Source organism: Biomphalaria glabrata, chromosome 7 (genome assembly GCF_947242115.1).
Source record: "Biomphalaria glabrata chromosome 7, xgBioGlab47.1, whole genome shotgun sequence".
Lineage (NCBI taxonomy): Eukaryota > Metazoa > Mollusca > Gastropoda > Planorbidae > Biomphalaria > Biomphalaria glabrata.
In genome coordinates this window covers 29456804-29477002 of record NC_074717.1, presented here as the reverse complement: position 1 = coordinate 29477002, position 20199 = coordinate 29456804, and the positions used below count along the sequence as shown (strand labels likewise).

At 34.3% G+C, this 20199-nt stretch overlaps 2 protein-coding genes and 1 long non-coding RNA gene across 9 annotated transcripts in view; 1 reads left to right on the top strand and 2 right to left on the bottom strand.

The window, feature by feature from the left end:
* Window positions 1-6073, bottom strand: part of LOC106068294 (early endosome antigen 1-like) — a 70373-nt gene extending 64300 nt beyond the window's left edge. For 5 of the 7 annotated variants that reach the window (XM_056035269.1, XM_056035270.1, XM_056035264.1 and 2 more), the window contains exons 1-2: window positions 5641-6073; window positions 4616-4765 (exon numbers count right to left, since the gene is read on the bottom strand). In XM_056035269.1, coding sequence (XP_055891244.1) covers window positions 4616-4765; window positions 5641-5919 — 429 coding nt within the window. In that variant the 5' untranslated portion in view covers window positions 5920-6073. Of the gene's footprint in view, window positions 1-732; window positions 1557-4615; window positions 4766-5640 lie in introns of those variants that run through there. The other 2 variants (XM_056035267.1, XM_056035271.1) reach the window with 2 other exon arrangements.
* On the top strand, window positions 2964-5444 carry LOC129927244 (uncharacterized). The gene is made up of 2 exons (XR_008778873.1): window positions 2964-3234; window positions 4688-5444. It is a non-coding gene; the product is annotated as an uncharacterized LOC129927244 (long non-coding RNA).
* A 5497-nt stretch (window positions 6074-11570) lies between the features above and the next one.
* On the bottom strand, window positions 11571-19863 carry LOC106068293 (cathepsin Z-like). The gene is made up of 7 exons (XM_013227611.2): window positions 19329-19863; window positions 17087-17208; window positions 16121-16345; window positions 15630-15780; window positions 14999-15074; window positions 14753-14839; window positions 11571-13065 (listed from the first exon to the last, which is right to left on the bottom strand). Exons 1-7 carry the CDS (start codon window positions 19625-19627, stop codon window positions 12961-12963), a joined length of 1065 nt encoding a protein of 354 aa, XP_013083065.2. The 5' UTR covers window positions 19628-19863; the 3' UTR covers window positions 11571-12960.
* Window positions 19864-20199: the final 336 nt, after the last annotated feature.

Sequence of the window (20199 nt, the reverse complement as noted above, 5' to 3'; positions counted from 1 at the left end):
TCTAAATAGTACGGTGCCATTCGCGTTGATATCAGAAGAAGACCACCCAAAATGATGCAGGAAAGATGTACACGCAAGATGTCAAAGACATGGCTAGCTCAAACAGCAGGAAACATTTTCTAGGAATTAAAAATAACTGTCAAATCATGTCGCCGAAAACTATTTTTTTTTCAACAAGAATTGGAAATCTTGAATCGGTTCGGTTATGGTAAGGACAGTTCGGTTCGTACCAATCAGTTTTTAAGTTCGGGTTCGGTTCGGTCGTAAGTGAGGTTCAAGTTCCGTTTGTTTCCCATCTCTAGTACAAAATCTAGCATAAGATGACAAAAACTTATTTTGTTAAGTTAAGCCATATGGTTCCAAGACAAGTAAAGTCCTGATTTACAGTAGTCCACTCAAATCAGATGGTAAGCGCCTTAGGAACAGAAATTTAAGTCAGTCTGTTCTTTCTCTGGCCACATATTTTTGTTAACTGACTGTCACGTCAGAACTTTGTAAACTGATACCCCCCCCCCAAAAAAAAAGCAAACTTTACTCGCTTACATCGTGGACCTTTGAAATGAGATGTTTTGTTTCTATCGGATGGGTGAAAATAGAAAAGGTTTACCATAAACATCCTCTTTTAGTTTTGGTCACTTCCAAAAAACACTCACGCAAAGAAACGAATGGTATATCACATTCACACACAATTAGTCTAACACACACACACACACGCGCTTTCGCTCTGCTTACATTATTTTGGGCTTTTTTCTGCTCCACGGGTTCTTTCCACGTGACCCTCTTAGGGCTTGGCACTCTCTGGTCATCCCTCTCTTGTGGCCTGTTGGGTGAGCCAGGGCTGCGTGACCTTCTCTCGCCCAGGTCCCAGCTGTCCACGTACCGGTCCCGACGGTCCCGGAGCGTGGCTTCCTCAGACCGGGGTGGAGGGCGACCCCTGTACACGCCCCGAACGTTCACATCACAGTAGTTATCCACTTCCTGCATGGCTCCCAGCGCCTGGTACTGGAACAGCCGGACGTTGGATCAGGAAAAAAATATTTCACGAATTAAAAAAAAATCGATTTAGTTCCTCAATATTTCTCCATTTAGTTGTAGATCACTTACGCCAGGCGCGATGATACGGGATAAATTGAAAGAATCATTTTGTAGACGAATAACTGACCATTACATAGAAGTAGCAATGATCTGATAATCTCGTGTAAAAGCAGGATCCTAATACTACGAAACAATCAAGTATTTCATCACTTCCATTCACAAAAACACAATTTCTGATCCAAACATAGGCTTTTTATCCATGTAAATGTACTGTTTTCCTTTGACGAATAACAAAACGTTTTTTAAAAAAAATATTCCAATCAGCTTTCGGCCATACAAGCATACATAAAAAATATTTAAACCACTGACTACATGTAGCTACACATTCACTACTGAGTGTTGCCAGTTCCGCTCTAAACAGTGCTGAATCAGTGTGTGCTGGCACTGAATGTAGTTAAACATTCAAACTCATTATATACATATTTAAAAAAAAAAAGAAACCATACGATCAGAAGAACGAAGATCGATCGATCTCAACCCCTCTTCGACACAAGAATCACCTTTGTTGACACGACCCCTCACACCTAACTACCACCCCCGATCACACATCGCCTCTCCCCTCCCAGACCTTCCTAAACTCTTTAGCGAGGAACTCTAGAACCAAGGTTGCCATAAGCGACAACGAGTCGAGCCAAAAGACCCTTCTCGAGTAACACACTGACACACGCATGTCGAGTCAGATAGGAGTTCTTATCGCCCTCACCGTCGGCGCAATACCGGCGGGAAAAGTAACTGAGTTGACTAGGCAGGACGTGTCCCGTCTTGTCGATGACCAAGAGAGCGAAACAAGTCTTTTGTAACGAGCCGTCACATTGTTGCGCCAGAGAAAGCTGACACTTCTGGGAGGTTTAATAAATGGGCGGGGGGTGTTGTAGTGGGAGAGTAGTAGATAGGAAAATAGACCCCCCTCGCCTCCTTTATTTGTATAAACACTAATAAGTACCGGTAGCCAATACAAAATGTAGCACTTAATTTGTACAACTTTTTTAACAAAAGCGCCCCTGACAACAAGGGAAACATTTGTTTAATTCTTGGCGCTAAAAGATACAAAATGAAAACATTACAATCTTTCAGGAGGGAGAGCAACACGAACAACAAGGGAAGAGAACAATGTGATGCAGACAACAGAAAAAAAAAACATCTTTTTTCGATAGTGTAGCGACACACAACATGCTACCATAGCAAACCTAAATGTATTACATAGGCTACTGCCTTACGACATAAGCGTACACACACTCAAGTGTTTGGGTTTGTTTGTTTTTTTGGCACATCGGCACTATTTAGGCCATGTCGCACACTCAAGTGTCAAAGTACAGTCATCTGGAAAACATTTCCAATGCAAAACTAAGAAAAAAAAAAACAACTGTAGAATGGAAACGGGAGATTTATTGTAGCCAAGAGCTCACTGCATGTTATGTCAGGCTTTATTATAGCCCAATCTTTTAAGATCCACTTAAGGCCTATATATATATATTATGAAGCCGATCAATGAGTAGAAGTGCCATAGAGAAATAACGAGATGGTTCATGTACATCATGCTCAAAGTCTCACTCTACACTGCTTACAAGTAGGTTAGAAAGAAATACACTATGAAACATTGCGATTCTAAAGTACAAGCAGGGTTGTTTTTTTTCCAGACACACATAGCTCTCACTTACTGGTTTTTTTTTTTCAAATCATTAATATATCAAATAAGATTGTTTCTCGATTCTAGCAATATGTTACCAACTACAGCCGTCCTCCATTTAAACTTCAGTGAGTCTTAGAAACTTCAAGTTAAGCGCACTTCAGAGAAAGTTTCCTTGACGAACGAAAATAGTAGCAAGTTGACAGCATTAAAGACTAATGTATAATTAGTTTCAAGTGCTCAAGTGAATGGCCTCCCCTTATGTTCGGTGATCTCCCCTATTCAGTCCCAGTGCTTGTGAAGCCTATTTAAAAGGAAGCTAAGAAAAGTATATTATATTATACAGGGGAAAAAAAAAAGGGGGGGGGGGCAATATAAATAATCAATAAAATTTTACAATCTATATTACAACCTTAACATAGCTTATGTTATATGAAGTCATATCTGAAGTAAAGAGTGGATTACATTCAATGTTTTTGAAAGAAATATTCCTAAGCCTAGTTAACAAAGAGGTAAATATTTTCTTGTAAATTTTTGTTTTAATAATATAGAAAATACATTTAGAAATGTCTGAAATGACTTTTAAATTTTGAAATTGGATTTTGAGTACCGGTATGCGATATTTGTACACAATAAACAACAATGGATACAGAAGTATTTTTGGTTAATATATGTTGCTGGCAAAATGCAAAACCCAGGCAATATATTGAATGGCTGACATTTTCAGGCAAAGTAGAAAATAACTGTAGACATCTTTTCCTACTTGAAACAGACAATAAATTGTTTAGATTACTAAAGAATTCTGGATTTGGTACTTTGAGGGTAAATAGTGTTGCTGAATGCAAGTAAATTTCCAAAAATATTTTTAAAAATTATGAACTTGAATACTGAAATGGTTACTTTTAAAATGTATCTAATTTCTTCTTCTAAGTATTCACAGATAGTAAAAGTTTTGTGACCTTATAATAGATCAATTGTTCTATAGTTTTCCAGAGTCAGTAATCAAGTCAATACCTTCTTTATTTGTCAATTAAGTAGGACCTGACAAATTTGTTTTATACCATAACTAAGAATGGCTTATCTTTTCCTTCATGAATGGGATATGAGTTCAAGAAAATTATTTGCTGGAACATAGATAATAAGCCAATATCTTGAAATGTATTTAAATTAAAACACAGTATGAAAAGTCAAAGTAGGCATTCAGAATATGATGATTCTGAATGATAAAACTCACATTTTTGTAACTTTATAATAAAAGTCTCTATTGTTTTATGGCTTTCCAAGGTTGGTAGTAAAGTCAAAACCTTTTATCTTATCTTCTTATCTTTTATATTATAGACGTTACTTAAAAAAAAGAAGATAACTATGTCCTATGCATTTCATGTGTCAATCTAGTCATGGCTGTTAATCAATGACTTAAACTCTGCTAAGTCATTGTTTTTCCTGGCAGATTCAGGCAACCCATTCAATTCCTTTTTGGTTAACTTAGTAGTATCCAGTTTGCATTCTTTATTTCTTTTATGCCATTCTCCAAAAAATGTTAAGAATGTAAATAATTTAGAGAAAACACTTTTTGGTGTGCCCCTGTGAGGAAATTCTTTCTCCCCTAGATGCAGTGAAACACACTTTGGGAAACACTGGGTGAGGAAAAAAATGTAAAAGAAGTAAAGAATCTACCAAAAAATCTGAAGGTTTTGATGGAGAGGTACTGCCTGAAAGTTTTCTAGTTAATACTTTCATGGGATACTTTTAGTCCTAAGATGCTGAAAGTAGATATGTTGATTGTTAGGGTGAACATATCATACCTGTGAAATCATTGATCACAGAAATGTGTGGGCTGTACTTAAGTTGTCCATAACAATTTTAAAGTCTCAAAAACTTAAAAATACTTACATTACAGGAAATGTTGGACCTGGACAATTTGTCTTCTAAATGTAACAATTTCTCATTTGCTTCTCTTTCCAGCTCTTCAACTGTCTGAACCAAAACATCATTTTGTTCAACCAAATCATTGACATAAGACTGCAGCATCCGATTCCGAACCTGAAAACAGTTATTATTATAAGAAGTGAAAAAAAAAACTATGTCTAGCATTAATGCCACTAAAAAATTTTTTTAATTATTATTATGAATACTTCTGCCTTAAGAGATAATGTATACACCCAGACAAAGGGATATTCCATAGATCATGGGCTGCCTATGCGTTATGGTTCCACTCTCAACCTTGCTGGTTTGATTGAAAGGAATGCTTGCAATATCAAAGTTTATAGAGCTGTCAAAGAGAATAACCATAGATGATAGTCCTAAGACCTAATGGGCTCCATTACCTCAATGTTAACTCATGATGCTTTAGCACTGCAAGGCAGTGGAAGTTTGAAATCATAGTATTATTCTCTTAGATGAAAAGCCTTAAGCTGATCAAATCAACTGCCTAAAGCTCTTAACTTTAAAGGGAATATGTTTCCATATCCACCTTCACCACATGTTGGTAAGGGCAGTTTGGACTTAATATCTAAGCAGCACAAGCAAGCAAGTGCTGGTCTTTTATTCATATACTTATTCATTTTAAAATGGATCATCATTGTGTTTATAACAATCTCTTGAAGGCCTAGATTTGTCACATAAAAGTCTTCGTCTTCATCAGAACAATGCACTGACACAATAATTTTGGCATGAAACTAGTAGTGTTGCATAAGCAAGATACATAAAATATTGTAATGTATTCTAAATAGTTTTTTTTCTTTTTTTTTGTGTGTGAAATTTTACATGGAATACCCCTTAGAAGAATCTTACCCACGTTGCAAGAAACACATTCGCCCCCCCCCCTCCAATGTATTTAGACTAGATCTAAGACTATAAAAAAGTCTATATTATTGGTTTTAATTATTCTTAATTTTATGTAAGCTTAGCTTGCCAACCTTGGTCACTTCTTCTCCACCTTTCTCCACATCATCTAGTCTCTTTAATTTTGCTGTATAGAGACTTTTAAATTCACCCATAAGCTTTTGTATTTGACCACCCTTTTTAGGTATTGGTCCACTAGTCGATTCGTAACTGGGGGTGGGAGGCAGAGATCGAACATCAACTCCACTATCTCCCCCACTGTCACTGTGTAGTAAGTCCGATAAATGAGAGCTGGTTGAGTGGCTATAGTGTGAAGAAGAAGACTGAGATAATCGTGGGTTTCTGCTAGTCATGGTGATAGAACAATAGAAGATCTCTGAATTCAAAGCATTAACTTCGATATGCGCGACGACATATCGAACAAAAGGGTTAATTTAACAATAACCCAGTAACATCATTGTTTCGGCCATCACTGGATATCAACAATACACAGACCGGTGATAACTTGTGTTTACAAAATGAATTCATTGGTTGAAACAATCACGTGGTTTTGTTGACATTTTCCCACGAATAGAACTAGAGTAAATAGACTTTCGCATTCAAAACAAATTATTAATTCGCTGAAAAAAAAAAACAACTAACAACACAATGACGTTACTGTAAATAAATACATAAAAGAATAATAATTGTGAATTGAGGAAATATATGCCAACATTATAGTTAGATCTACATATTTTGTTCGATCTTTATCTAGACCCAGATCAAATGTCAGACATTTCAATTTGCCAGATTTGTAATTTGATTCATACTGTTGTAACCCAGCCTTACACCAGTGCTTGAGGTGCGCACCAGCGCACTAGTGAACGTAAACAAGAAGGACTGTTGGGAAGCCGGCTAGAAGTCATGGGAGTCTGAACAGTCTGGTGCTGAGTGATGTCCTGTGTGATACTAGGAAACTGTTTGTGAGACCTGGAACGACACTGGGAAGTGTGTCGGTGGTCTGTTGTGTGTTCTGGTATAAAGTAGGACTCTTAGAACTTAGACATATTACTCCATGTGACTTTATAGCAGAAGTCCAAGTCTAACCTTAGAGAGTTACAACAATTGGTGTCAGAAGTGGGATCTAGGTAGCTCAACGAAAGGAAAGAATGACAACGCTGAGGAAGCTAGACGAACTGAGCTACAAAAAGTTAAAGGAGGAGCTCCGAGCCAGAGAGCTAAAGATCATTGGGGCCAAAGAAAAGATAAGAGCCAGTCTTCGACAGGACTTGGTTGATAAAGATGAGGATCCCGAGACCTACCTGTTTGAGGTAGAACCAGATATTGGTGAGGTGCTGCACATCTGGTTACGTGAACTTTGTACCTTCCAGGATTCGATGAATCATTCTATGGACAAACTGATATGTAACGTGCAAGGCCAGATCAATCCTGTAAGAGAAAGGAGTCCAACATCATTCAACAACAATGAACCGTTACTCATTCAGGACTGTGGCTGTCCTGATAGTTACAAAGAATGCGCCAATCTTAACAAGAAGCACACAGATGAACAGAAAGAGACAGTCGAAGCAATAGAAGACGTCTGCTACGCGACTGAAACTTTTGCTGTACCAGCTTTGAGTGCCACAACGACCCAGACAGAGCAGGAAAACTTTGAGCCTGCATTAGAGCCTGTCACTTTGGACCTTAAGGACCCATGTCGATCTGCCAGTGCCTACGAGGGGAACTTGAATTTTGATTGTTGCATTCAGGCGGTAAGCAACAACTGTACATGCGGTGCTTCACGAGGGGAATGCAACTGTCAGGAAACTCATCAACATTGTCTGAAACCAGTGGACTTCGATACTTCTGTTTTCACCAGCGAGAGAGGCCCTGGAGGTTGTCAGAAGAACCCTGCAGCTGATGAACTTTTGCATCTTAAACGCTGTAGGGGTGTCTTACAGACAATTCTCCCGGAGACGGCTGAGGCTGACAGTTTGTTAAACAGCGTGGCTTCATGTGGGTCTACAGCTCTTTTACAAGTCATCCTTAGAAAGGGCATGATAAAGCGCAGTTCTGAATCAACTGCATTAATAACAACAAGAGCTGTCACTACTACTCTATGTGTCAGGTGGCCTACGCCAGCGACGACCGTCAAGATGGAGAGGCCACGTTTGCGACATCGTGTTGAGAGAAACTTGGTCAACTGGAGAAGGAGAAAACGACACCTGCAGAGAACAGTGTGGATGGTTTTGTGGGAAGCACGCTCCATGCAATCTGTGACTCCCACTGACCGACCTCCACCTGCACTGATCAACCGTGAAAGTGTTTCTTTTCGGGACGAAAAAACTAAGGTGGGGGTAATGTTGTAACCCAGCCTTACACCAGTGCTTGAGGTGCGCACCAGCGCACTAGTGAACGTAAACAAGAAGGACTGTTGGGAAGCCGGCTAGAAGTCATGGGAGTCTGAACAGTCTGGTGCTGAGTGATGTCCTGTGTGATACTAGGAAACTGTTTGTGAGACCTGGAACGACACTGGGAAGTGTGTCGGTGGTCTGTTGTGTGTTCTGGTATAAAGTAGGACTCTTAGAACTTAGACATATTACTCCATGTGACTTTATAGCAGAAGTCCAAGTCTAACTAGTTACTATTACCCGTACCATTTGTCGATGCTTCATTTGCATTTATCATAAATAAATACATCATTTACTCTTGTCAACCTGTCTTTCGTTGAGTGCCTGCCTTAGAGAGTTACAACAATACTTTTGTTTTCTTCTATCTGAACCTCGCATTTTCAAATATTATACACATAGATTTTGTGTTGTTTATTTAAGTCAATTGTCACTAGTGGATAGTGCAAGAATTATGAAATTATGGCATATCTCTCTAAAATTATTATAAACATAACATAAACCAAACATTTATGTTCAAGAAGAGTTTCATAGCAAAAATGTAAAACTAACAGGCCTATAACTGACCTATTTGATGAATCACACAGTATTGTTAATCAGTGTTGTCAAGAATATAGTACGGGTAATATTTAAAATCCAATGGTCTTGAAAATAATAATAAAAAAAAATAATCAGTGCTTTTTTTTGTAAAAAAAAAAAAAAAAAAAAAAAAAAAAATAGGTACTCAGTGATGGATTGCCTATTTTTTAGCTTCTAATAAATTAATAATAAACATTAAAATACAAGAAAAGTAATAATTTGTCCCCACGTTGAAAAAGGTGCCAGTACGCCGTACCTGTGCATACCGTCACAAAAAAGCAATACACAGGAGAAAGAAAAAAATAAAATAAAATGGAAGATATCTAGATTAGACTGACTAATTTTTTAGATTGAGAGATATGCCTTGAAGTTGTCAGCAGCTAGGTGTCTTTGACTTCCCAATGGGAAACTTTTATTTTGTGGCAAACTTAAATTTGTTCCTAGTGAATTTTATTAATAAATAGATCAAAATAAATACAATCACACCTAATATACTTTTTGTCTTTTTAATTTTAAATGATGATATTTTGTTAAAAATTACTACCTTACCCTTGGTAGGTAAAAGTTATTTTAAAAAAAAAAAAAAAAGGAAAGCAAAACATTTAGATTATGTCAATGTCAGCCAAACACTTAGCCTACCATATTAGTTAACACTTTGTTCCTGGTTTTTAACACCTTGGGTCCTTATCCATCATGTAGGATACTCATTCAAAAAGGAAGATTAAATTATTGTCCTAAGTGTCTATAGAGTTCATCAAATATTGCTCAAGGATCATAACCAATAATTTTTGCATAAAAGCAGTTTTCTTTAATTAAAAAATTCAACAATGTAGATTATATAGATAATAATTATTTGTTTTTAGTTTTTGTACTTATACATCCAAAAAGCTTTCCTAAATCCAAAGATTTAAAGTTAGACATGCTAACATATTATAAATGCACATGACATTCGAGCCGATTAAGACATTTAGAATGCTCTGATGCATGTACAAATACAAGATTATGTAATTATTTAACTTCTTTTTTTAAATTATAAATCATGTATTTTGTGTATGAAGAACATTTGTTTTTTTTTTTCCCTTACTAAAGTATGTCTTCAAAAACAGCTAACTCACCTTTATTTGCAATGTGTTTTTTACAAAGCTTATATCAACTCACTCTTTCTGTCTGGTAAAAAGTTTGTACATGTTATTTCTCTGACACACAATTTTGTACAATTATTTCTTTTACTTAACAAAATAAGAATAAATAAAAAATTAACCAATTAGTTCATTAAATATTGGTAATTAATTATTTTGTTTGGTGTCTCAAACAAGGGAAAGACATTGTACTTAACTGAAGTGGTGGTATAAGCTGAATTAGTCCCTTTATAGGTGACTGCTTTAAACAAAGGATAACAATACAATATTCTATTTTCATATTTACCTCACAATCAGAGCGGTTAGTATGTTGGCTTGTCGAGGTGTGAGCCATGAGTTTGAATACAGGTCGTTCCCCCTTTTTAAATTTATAAATGCTTTTAAAAAGGGCTTAATAATAATAATTTTATTTATAGAGCGCTGTTGACAAACAAAATGTAGGCTCATGGCACTGTGATAATATTACAAACATAAACAAGAGAGCTAAAATGACAAAAAAAGTAAAGTTCCCCTTTCAGACCTTGCAATGTAAAGGTCATCTGTTTCTGTGGTCCATGGTTAACGAGGGTGTCATTTGGCCATCACAATGACCAACCGCCTTTACTTTTCCCCAACTCATGTCAGGTACCCATTAGAGCTGGGTGGAATCAGAGACGCCCAATGATCCCGAAATTAAAAATCCCAGTCTTCACCAGGATTCGAACCTGGGACCCTCGGTTCAGAAGTCAAATGCTTAACCACTCAGCCACAGCTAAAATGACAAACTAATCTAAAAAAGTTACATTAAAATTCAACCAGATCTCCCTTTCTTTCTCCCCCCCCCCCCCTCATTTTCCCAACTGGTCCAGATAAGTGATAGGATCATATGGTATCTAAAAGCATAAAATAGCACTAAACAAAAATTAGTTAGTAAAAATATTTCTAAACGCACATTTATTGTTGTTGGTCAAGATCTGATACCAATTTATTTACACGACTGATCCATACTAATTGATGCAATTACACTTCGTATCTTTGTTTAAAAAAAAAAAACTATTTTTTTTCTTTATTAACAAGCTTTAAGCCATAAAAAATTAATAAAAAATAACGTCACAACATTCAATTTATCTGCATTACTACAGAGGTTTAACACCTGGTTGCATTATTCCTTTCATATTGTGTTATTGTGTTTCAGGAAATGAAAGTGTTTCTAGTTTTATTTGCATCTATATTGTTATTGTACAGTAGTTACACTGAGGTTGTCAGATGTAGTCAAACTGAATTTCCATTTGATTGGATCAATAAAAATTATCTTATCTTAAATTATCTTTTGAATTATAAGTTTATATTTTAACCCAAACTTCCAGCACGACTGCTCTGGATGACAATAAGTTAAGCTCAAATTCAGGAATACCAAGTGGATAATTGAAAGCATATGGCGAGACTTTAAGAATACTAAATGAATGTTGTGCACAAATACCAATGAAGACTATATTTGATTACTATTATAATGGTCTTAAGTGTTAATAATTTTCAGAATTTTATTATTTTTGTATGCCTACAACTAGAGCCTCCATGCTCCAGTAGCATGCACAGTGCACTCTTACTATCTCCTTTGTGCACATAAGGGGAGAAGGAAATCTGAGAGAAGGTTTTTGTACTGATTTCACAGCAAAGACAACTAAACTTGAGTTAAATCTGAAATTTAAAATTGCTAATCTCCACTGGGGTTCCAATTTGAGCTTCCCAAGGTTGCCAATTGGTTATTGGCAGTTACAACTATTTAGTATGAAGCTAAAAAAAAAAGATGATCAGACTTTATCTTTTTTTTCAATCATATATTTTATTTTTTATATATATGAGGACATAACAATTCTAACAAGTAGAATTATGAATTTAAAAAAGCAAACAAAGAAAATATTTTTTCATTTGAAAGTTTTTATTTATTTATTTTCATTTCTACAGAGCAAACAAAAAAGTTACTAGGTTGAACTGACATTCTTCTAAAAATTAGTAAATAGAAAAATATTTCTAATTTAAAATGAAATATTATAGGGAAATACCAAACTTAAATTGATATGATAAAACCATTAGTGAAAATTTAAGTATTAACATACAAAAGTACACATTATAAATTCAATGTAAGATGTTTTGAAAATAAATTCATTTTTATTTTGAGAATATTGATAATATACAGTAAATTATTGAAGGTAAAAAAAAAATGTTGCTTTTTAATAATTCCCCCCCCCCTCCCCCCGGGTTTCTATGTAAGGAATCACAATATTAATGAATCCTTTGTACAGATGCCTAGAGCATGTTCAAATTTGCCTAATGCCTTGGCAGCACTCTTAAAAACTAAATTAATATCAGATTTTCACATTTTGGTGATCAAAATTTTTTATATTTTTTTAAAGTATGTTTTCCAATGTGTAATATTAGCATTCTAAATTTTCAGTTTGAAAAGTTGTGAAAAAAAAAAGTGTTTGATAAGCTTTGATTACAAAAAATTGTAATGCATCAATAAAAAATTATGTACACAAAATTATTCAATGAAAACTTAGAACATGTGGGGAATGAATTTAAAATAGAAACCAGTAAGTAAACAGTTCTATGCTTACTTCAAATGTATAGAGATAAAGATTTGTATAAAAATTACAATATATATCATAAGCAAAATCTTAAGTATGTTGAGAAATTCAGAATGAGAAATTCATGAAAGACTTTCCATAGGGATTATGTAATGAGAGGTGCCAGAATGTGGTTGTTGAATTAGATATTTAGCTGCAAATGTCACTATTTCAAAGGTAGAAGGATTGGTTCCATAAAGACATTAACAATATAGATTTAATTTTATTATCGTTCCTTTCGGAAATGAATGCTTTAATATTTTAATTTCCTATTTTGCAATTATCCTACAAGTAATTATTTTTTTTTTTACAGAAATAAATTACCGTTAGGAATAATCCTAAAATTAAAAAGAAAAAGCAGTTAAAAATACTATGTAGACAAAAATTATATATATATATTTTTTTATTAATCCACATGTTGAATACAGAATACATCTTCAGTTAGCCACATTGATAATTAAGGAACAAAAAGATATATAGTAAATTTTCTAAATAAACCTAATAAATCATTTTAGATCTGTTTTGAGTGATGATTTTGAGATTCTAAAGAAGAGAAAATTAATATTTATATAAAATTCTAATGTCTTAAATGTCCTTAATGTAAAATTTTTCAACCAATTTATTTTATTTTGTTTATAAATGTGTTCAAGTGAAAAGTCTTCTTGTATATTAGGTGCAGGAATTTAATCAACTATCACGTCACCATAAGCACAGTCTGTCTCAATGGCCAGGTTGTAATCTCCATTTCCATTCTTACTGGTCACAATATATAGCCAGCCTTCAACACCCTGGAATAGGTAAAAATATTTTCTATTACAGGTTTTGCCCATTTGTGGTGTCAAAATAAGACAAAAATAAAATAATTTATTAATCAACAAATTATAATAATAAACCAGACGTGGTTAAGTTTTCTCTCTCTCTCTCTATATATATATATATACACACAAAATAATAATAATATAGTTCATCCATCATAATACAACAAAGACCACCTTTGTCATTCATGAGGCTGAGGCTTTGCACAATAAATTTTTCACATTCTCATGTGATTTGTGAGACCTATGTTGGCCAGAATAAATCAGCTGCACACTGGGCAAACAATTCCAGCTGGAGTCTGTGCGAGTTACTTTTATTTTTTCTCTGGTGTATTTCTTCATGTGTTTTTCTTGACATCAGCAATTTTTGCACCAGTTTGATACCATGATGCTCTATCATTTGCTTCTGTCTAACAAGTGGCAGGGTCTATGTTGAAGGTTCTAAGGTAGGCTTTGAGGATGTCCCCATAGTATTTTCTTTGAACACCTTGGGCTCGATTTCCATCTGTTAGCTGGCCATGAAGGAGCCTTTTCGGGATGCAGGAATTGTCCATTCTGCAGATATGGCATGCCCATAGAAATTGTGACTGCATCAGGGTTGTGTGGATACTATGAAGGCCCACTATTTTCAGGACCTCTGTGTCAGGTATTTTGTCTTGCCACCCCGCCACAATTTAGGCCATGTCAAGTCCATAATCCCTCAAGGGTTACTTCCTCTTTATAGCTAAAGTGTTAAACATTATATAACTAAGTTATTAAAAAAAGGTCCATTTACAAATCAAATAGTAAAAACTTGTATAATTTAATAAAATCTGTTGTAAATATGTATATATTTACAATTACTTTGCCCGATCTAAACTCTAAACTTAGTAGTCAACCCCTACTCCCAGATAAAGGCAAATATTTTCCTGGGATCAACATGATCAAACAGTGTTTTGAAGTTGTCTCTTCTAAAATATTTCCCTCTTAATATCCTGGTATCTGAGACAATCAAGGAGTATGTGTTCTACATTTGGGGCTCCTCTACCTTTAACACAAAGGAGTGTGTGATGTAGGTGTGGACAATCCTAAGTCTGGACATGGTCGTGCTTCCACGCCTTGTCAGAACCTTAGATGTGGATCACCACCTGACATTCGCTACAACCCGTCTTAGCTTGGTAGGTGGCAGAGGCTATACTATGTCACAGGTCCAAGCAGGGAATTTGGGTTCCTGATACTGCTTCATTTATGGCTCTCTTTGCTTCTCTGTCTGCCATTTCATTTCCCTCTATGCCCACAAAGTAGAATATAGAGATGGCTTGGCCATGTACCCAGAATGAGAACAGACAAATAGAGCAGGACAGGTATTGAGATGGACACCACAAAATAAGAGAGAGGGTGGTCAAAGAAAGCATGAGATCAATGGTGAAAACGTTGAGAAAGGTAGCCTAATGTTCCAACAGGCTTAGGTTTATAGCCTGAGACAGAATAAAATAATTCTCACATGATGCAATGATCATTTATGTAACCTGAACATTTAAGAACTTTTTATTATGCACTGATGTATGTCTTGTGCTTCTGTCTAACTAATTTCCTTGAGTTTGTGACCAACATTCCAAAACTAGATGTAAATAAATGAATAATTATTATCAGGCTTTGGTGATTCAAAATAGTCACTTACCCAGTAAGTACCCCAAGAGTTTCTAACAATCCAGTACTCCACTCCGTCTTGTACTCCCCAGCCTACAACTGAGACAATGTGATTGATCTGTCAATAAAAAATTTTAAAAAGTTGTTTTTTTTTTACACAATGAAGTCTCTGACTTGTCTTTCTTTGGTACTATAAAAAAAATTATTTTGCACATAAATGGTCTTAAAATCATTTTACTAATAAGATTTAAAGTACAAAGGTAAATACACTACTCACCATTGGGAAAAGTTTATATTCTTTATAAATTCCACCAGTGTATTTTTCTAAATTATCTGTTACAGCAATGCCACAGCTAAAAATAGAAGTTAACAATTTATGAAGAAAAAAATTACATGCATTACTTCCTTTTGGACAAACAACAACAGACGTTTAGTGCCTATTAAGTTGCTTTAAATAAGCTTTAAATGAAATATTTATCTTGAAATATACAAGTGATGACACTTATGATGAAAGCTAATAATAGAAGCATGTATGTCTGGATGTTTCCAAAATGTAAAATCTTAACTTTCATATCAAGTTCTCACACGTACAGCATTAGCACTTGAAAACAGTGGGGGAAAAAAAGGATTTGAACATTGTTTTAACTCACTGATTTAATTTTACACAGTTAAATAAATTTATTTAGGAAAATAATGCAAGATAGAAGTATAGGACTGTCTTCATGCCTGCATTTTACAGAACCATAGAGATATTATCCAAAGCTAATATAGACATTATTTACAAAAAAAAAAAAAAAAAAAAAAAAAAGATCAGATATTAAAAACTTGAAAGCCATTTCAAATGAAAAAATATTTTTCTAATAATTGAAATGTTAAAAATAGTAACAAACAATGTAAAATTTAATGACCTGATTGGTCCATTTTCTTTAATTTCTGCCATCATAGCTTCCCGTCCACTCACTGGACCATAGTCAGAAACCTTCCATCTTTTAAAGTTAGTAACTTTAACACAGCTTCCACCATAGCTACATGTCTTGCAAGTGTTCATCTCATTGCATTCTGAAATGGACATCACAACCTTTGAGGAAAAACAGTATGCTACAATAGTTTAAAAGTGCAAATCTTAACTTGACAGTAAGCTACTTTCATAATGGCTGTTGTAACAGTTCTTAAGCAAGTGGCAAAAATTAATAAAGCAACCTTGATATTACCTTCCCCTCCCAGCTAAAATGAGGAATGAGACAAAGGTAGAAAAAGGGAAAAAAAAATGGTTAAAAAAAAGAGAGGTGACATGATAAAATGTTCTAGTATTTTTTAACCTTTTTTGTTCTCTAATTACTATTTTCATAAACCTTGGTGCTCTTTGAAAAGAAATGACTTTATTGAGCAATCAACTGACCTCCATCTTTGGCCTGATAGTTGTTGCAGGTTTCATCTGGAATGCCTTCTTTATGGGCATAGGCCCAAACACCTTTGTCGTCTCCACCTTCACAACTGCCCGCTTGAGCACAATCTATGACTTCCTGGGTAGAGAGGTATGCACTTGGCCAAGCAGCTTTTCTCTTGATGTTAATTCGGTCAGCCATAGCACTTGTTGATCCAAAAGCCCAACAGGAGCCACAGTCTAAAGATATGAATGTGATTCTTTTTAAATTAAATAAAAAAAAAATTGATACATCTAAATATATGAATTTAACTAAATTTCTCTATTACTACCTTATATGTCTATAAAAACATAAGCCAAAAAAAAATTTAAGAAAATAAATAAATATAGGATAGGATATAACCTATTTGGAAAATTAATCATCTGATTTATAATTGATGCACAATTAATTTAGAATTCTTAATATGGAACAATCTTTGTAAAATATGTAAAGATTTTAGACACCCAGTAGAAAGCTACACTAGAGAAATGCAATGGGACCTATCTGGCTGTCCTATTCCAGAATTTAAGAAAGGAATAAACAATATTCAGGAATCAAATTGAAAGAAAACTAAAAAAAAGAATAGGTTAGCTGGATGAAAAGAACATGCATATATATCGAATCAGCACATCATCCCTCAGAAAAAGAAGCAAATTAAAAATTATTCTAGTGCCTCTTGCCGAGTTCATTTTGAAAGCTTCAGTGATCACCATGGCTTTCACGTCAAATTTTTACCACTTGGAGTTGAGTCAGAGCTAGGGAACTTAATAAAGACTCAGTAGCCTGCTAATTCCAGAATCTACTGTTGATGTCCTATAAGAATGATGCATAAAACACCATAACAATAAAATAATATATTTATATATTTCCAAGTTTTAAGAATCAACTACACCTGTCAATTTCATTAATAAATTTTAAGTGTAGAAAAATTATATTCTTACATTGTGGTATATGCTGATTACGAGTAGTACTAACATAATTTGTTCCATTAACGTTTCGCCAATCAAGAGCTTCAGGTAAATTTTGAAGAACATGATTACTTTCAAAGGGTCTCTTTTTAGTTCTGGAAACAAAAGAAGCAAGAACAATGACTTTCAGATATGAGATAAATGCTAAGCTAATTAAAAATTAATTTAGCCCCATTTTCAACTTACTATTTAATGATATAATGATGACAAGAACATTTGAGCAAAAAACCTATTTGTCAGGGTTCGAATTATATGCTTGTTCTTGTGTTTCTTGACTTGGGTTATTGTGTGGCTCACTAGGGGTTTACTTATATGAACAATTATTACTTGATACAGTTTGACTCCAGATATCCACTCAATTAGAATTACTTATTACTGAATAAACTCCAACTTTTGATAATAACAATGAATAACTTTAATATTCAATAAATGACATCGACTCTCAAATAAATATTAATTCACAATCGCTATTCAATCAACTTATAAATATAAATACATAAACACCAGTCCATCAACTCTAATGAAATATATATACATAACACCAGTCCAGGAAGCAAAGTCCAACCTTCCTTGACCGGGAGCAAGACCTTACTAACTAACACACTCTCTCGCACATTCAAAGAAAACTTAATCACTCAGTTCACAACACATGCAATACTATTCACATTCACAACAAGGGGATATAACAATCATACCAAAATATCAAAGTAACATTCATTCTTGCCATACCTCCCCCCGACACTATTTCAAGACTATACAAGACTACACAATAATATTTTTCATTAAAAAATCTGAGAAAAATTCTGCATTCATGCAGTCTATTCTAAAACAAGACCAGAACAGACCAGAAAATTGATTAACAAACTTTCTGAACATAGAGTTTAGCGAGAAATCGGTATCTATAGTAACTGACAGCTAATCATTTAATATGACCAAAATACATTATTTGTATTTAATACTCGGGGACTCTCTCTGACTCAAAACACTGCTCACTTTTGAAAACTTAAGTGTTTTTCTGCAGTCTTCTGTTGCTCTCAGTGAGTTTGGAAACAATAAAATTCCAGAATTCACTTTCTTCTGTCTGCTATAGTGTGCCAAGTTGAATTTTTTGTTTGTGCAAGATACATTTATGAAACAAACCACACTGGGACACAATCACTTGGTCCTCATAACGGTCTGCTTTATCTTATATGATACAGATGTTACTTCAAAAAAGAAGATGATTACATCCTACATGTCATGCATTTAGCCATGCATATTAACCAATGACCTAAATTTTGCCAAGTCACTGGTTTTCCTGGCTTGATGATACAAATAAGTCAGTTTTCAAGATTATTTTAGTACTTCATAAAAAGGTCCAACCAAATTGGTTCTAGATCTATATCTGGTCAGATTAAATAAAATCTGCAGTCTATCTGGATGGAGTGTATACATGATTACATCTCTAAAATATATGATAATTTCAGAATTAATATCTACAACTTATATAGTTATAAGTTAAACTAGCTTTGTTTTATAAAAAAGATCTTAAAAACATAGTCTTCAGATACATTTTATATTTATAATTGTCACAGTCTCAGTTGACATTGCCTGATTTAATGTTTACATCATGTTAAGAGGTTAAAAGACGTGGAATTCTGGATGTGGAAAACGTAGAATGATTAAAGTTGACTTTGAGTTCAGTCAAGTCAGTGAAGTGGTATCCTTTAGACCGGGCGGTCAAGTAAGATATTTTGGTCTGGGACGGACAATAGCGACTTAGAAAAGTCGAGTAGTAATTTCAGTTAGATAGTATCTTTTGGGCAGTTGATGCCAGTGGTCTTTTTGAGACATGTATTTCTAGTATTATTCTGTACAGTGTTACCCGCTGAGATGCGGACGTGATTTGTAATATACTCAGGAGAGTTTAACGTATTGGATATTTTTTATACTGCTGTTATGCGGATAGAATTTTCTCGACTTGTAACACTAACAAGGAGTGCAGTATTATTATTGTTGTTGTCAAATAAACTTTGTATTTGTCTGCTGAAACGGACTTAAGTCAATTTGTGGTATAGATCTATATGTTTGTCACATGTCAAGAGTACTCCAGGAAGCACGAACCCAGCACTCCACGACATTCTTCAACATTACACCATTTAACCTTTTTACAATAACTTATACTATACTATAGCAACATTATTATTCTAAATCTAGATTAGATCTACCAACTTACTTGACAAACTGAGATGGATGCGAAAAGTTAAATTTTTTCACATAACAAGGAGGTGAATTCTTTTTGATTGAATGGAAATCATTGACTTTGGGTAATGTAGATTTATCTTTGGAGTCTGCCTGATGAATTCGAGAATCAGAATATGCTTTTTGTTTTAGATCGGATGATTCAAATTCAAGAGAAGTTGTTTTCACAACAGAATATGTTAAACGACTTTCTGTTTGAATAAACAGAACTAAACAAAAAATAGTTGTGGTTGCAATTAAATGAATTATTGCGTGCTGTGCAGCCATGATCATTTCTAATATAGATTATAATAGATCTATAATTAGAAATTAGAGTATAATAATAGATATACAAATCTTAAAAGCTCAAGGTATTAACTGTTTTAAATGCGGATCATGCCAAGGCTCAATAGCTTGCCTGGCGTAAGCAGATCTAGATTTACGTCTATGCCTAGTCTATCTTGCCTTGACAGTAAAATGAGTAAATGAGGTAGTCAAGAACGTAGATAAATATTATAAACAAGGAAATCAAAATCACGTGACTTTGAAGTCATGTGATTATTATAGAAGAAGAAAAAAAAAAGTAGATGGATAGTAGAAATAATTATTCGCAGAGTTTATGCTTTCCTCCCTTCTCTTTGATTAGTCTTTTTATTTCAAGATAAAGTTAAAGTCTATGGACTTAAAATATATGTATAAAAACAACAGCTATTTAAGAATATTTAAGATCTAGACCAAAAGTTTCTTTGACAAGAATACCTACGCAAATTTTGTGATAAAATAATAATTTATTTTTACTAAGTGACAATTTTAGAGTCTAAGTCTAACTAAGACTTAGACTTAGACGTCTTAGACTGAACACTGTG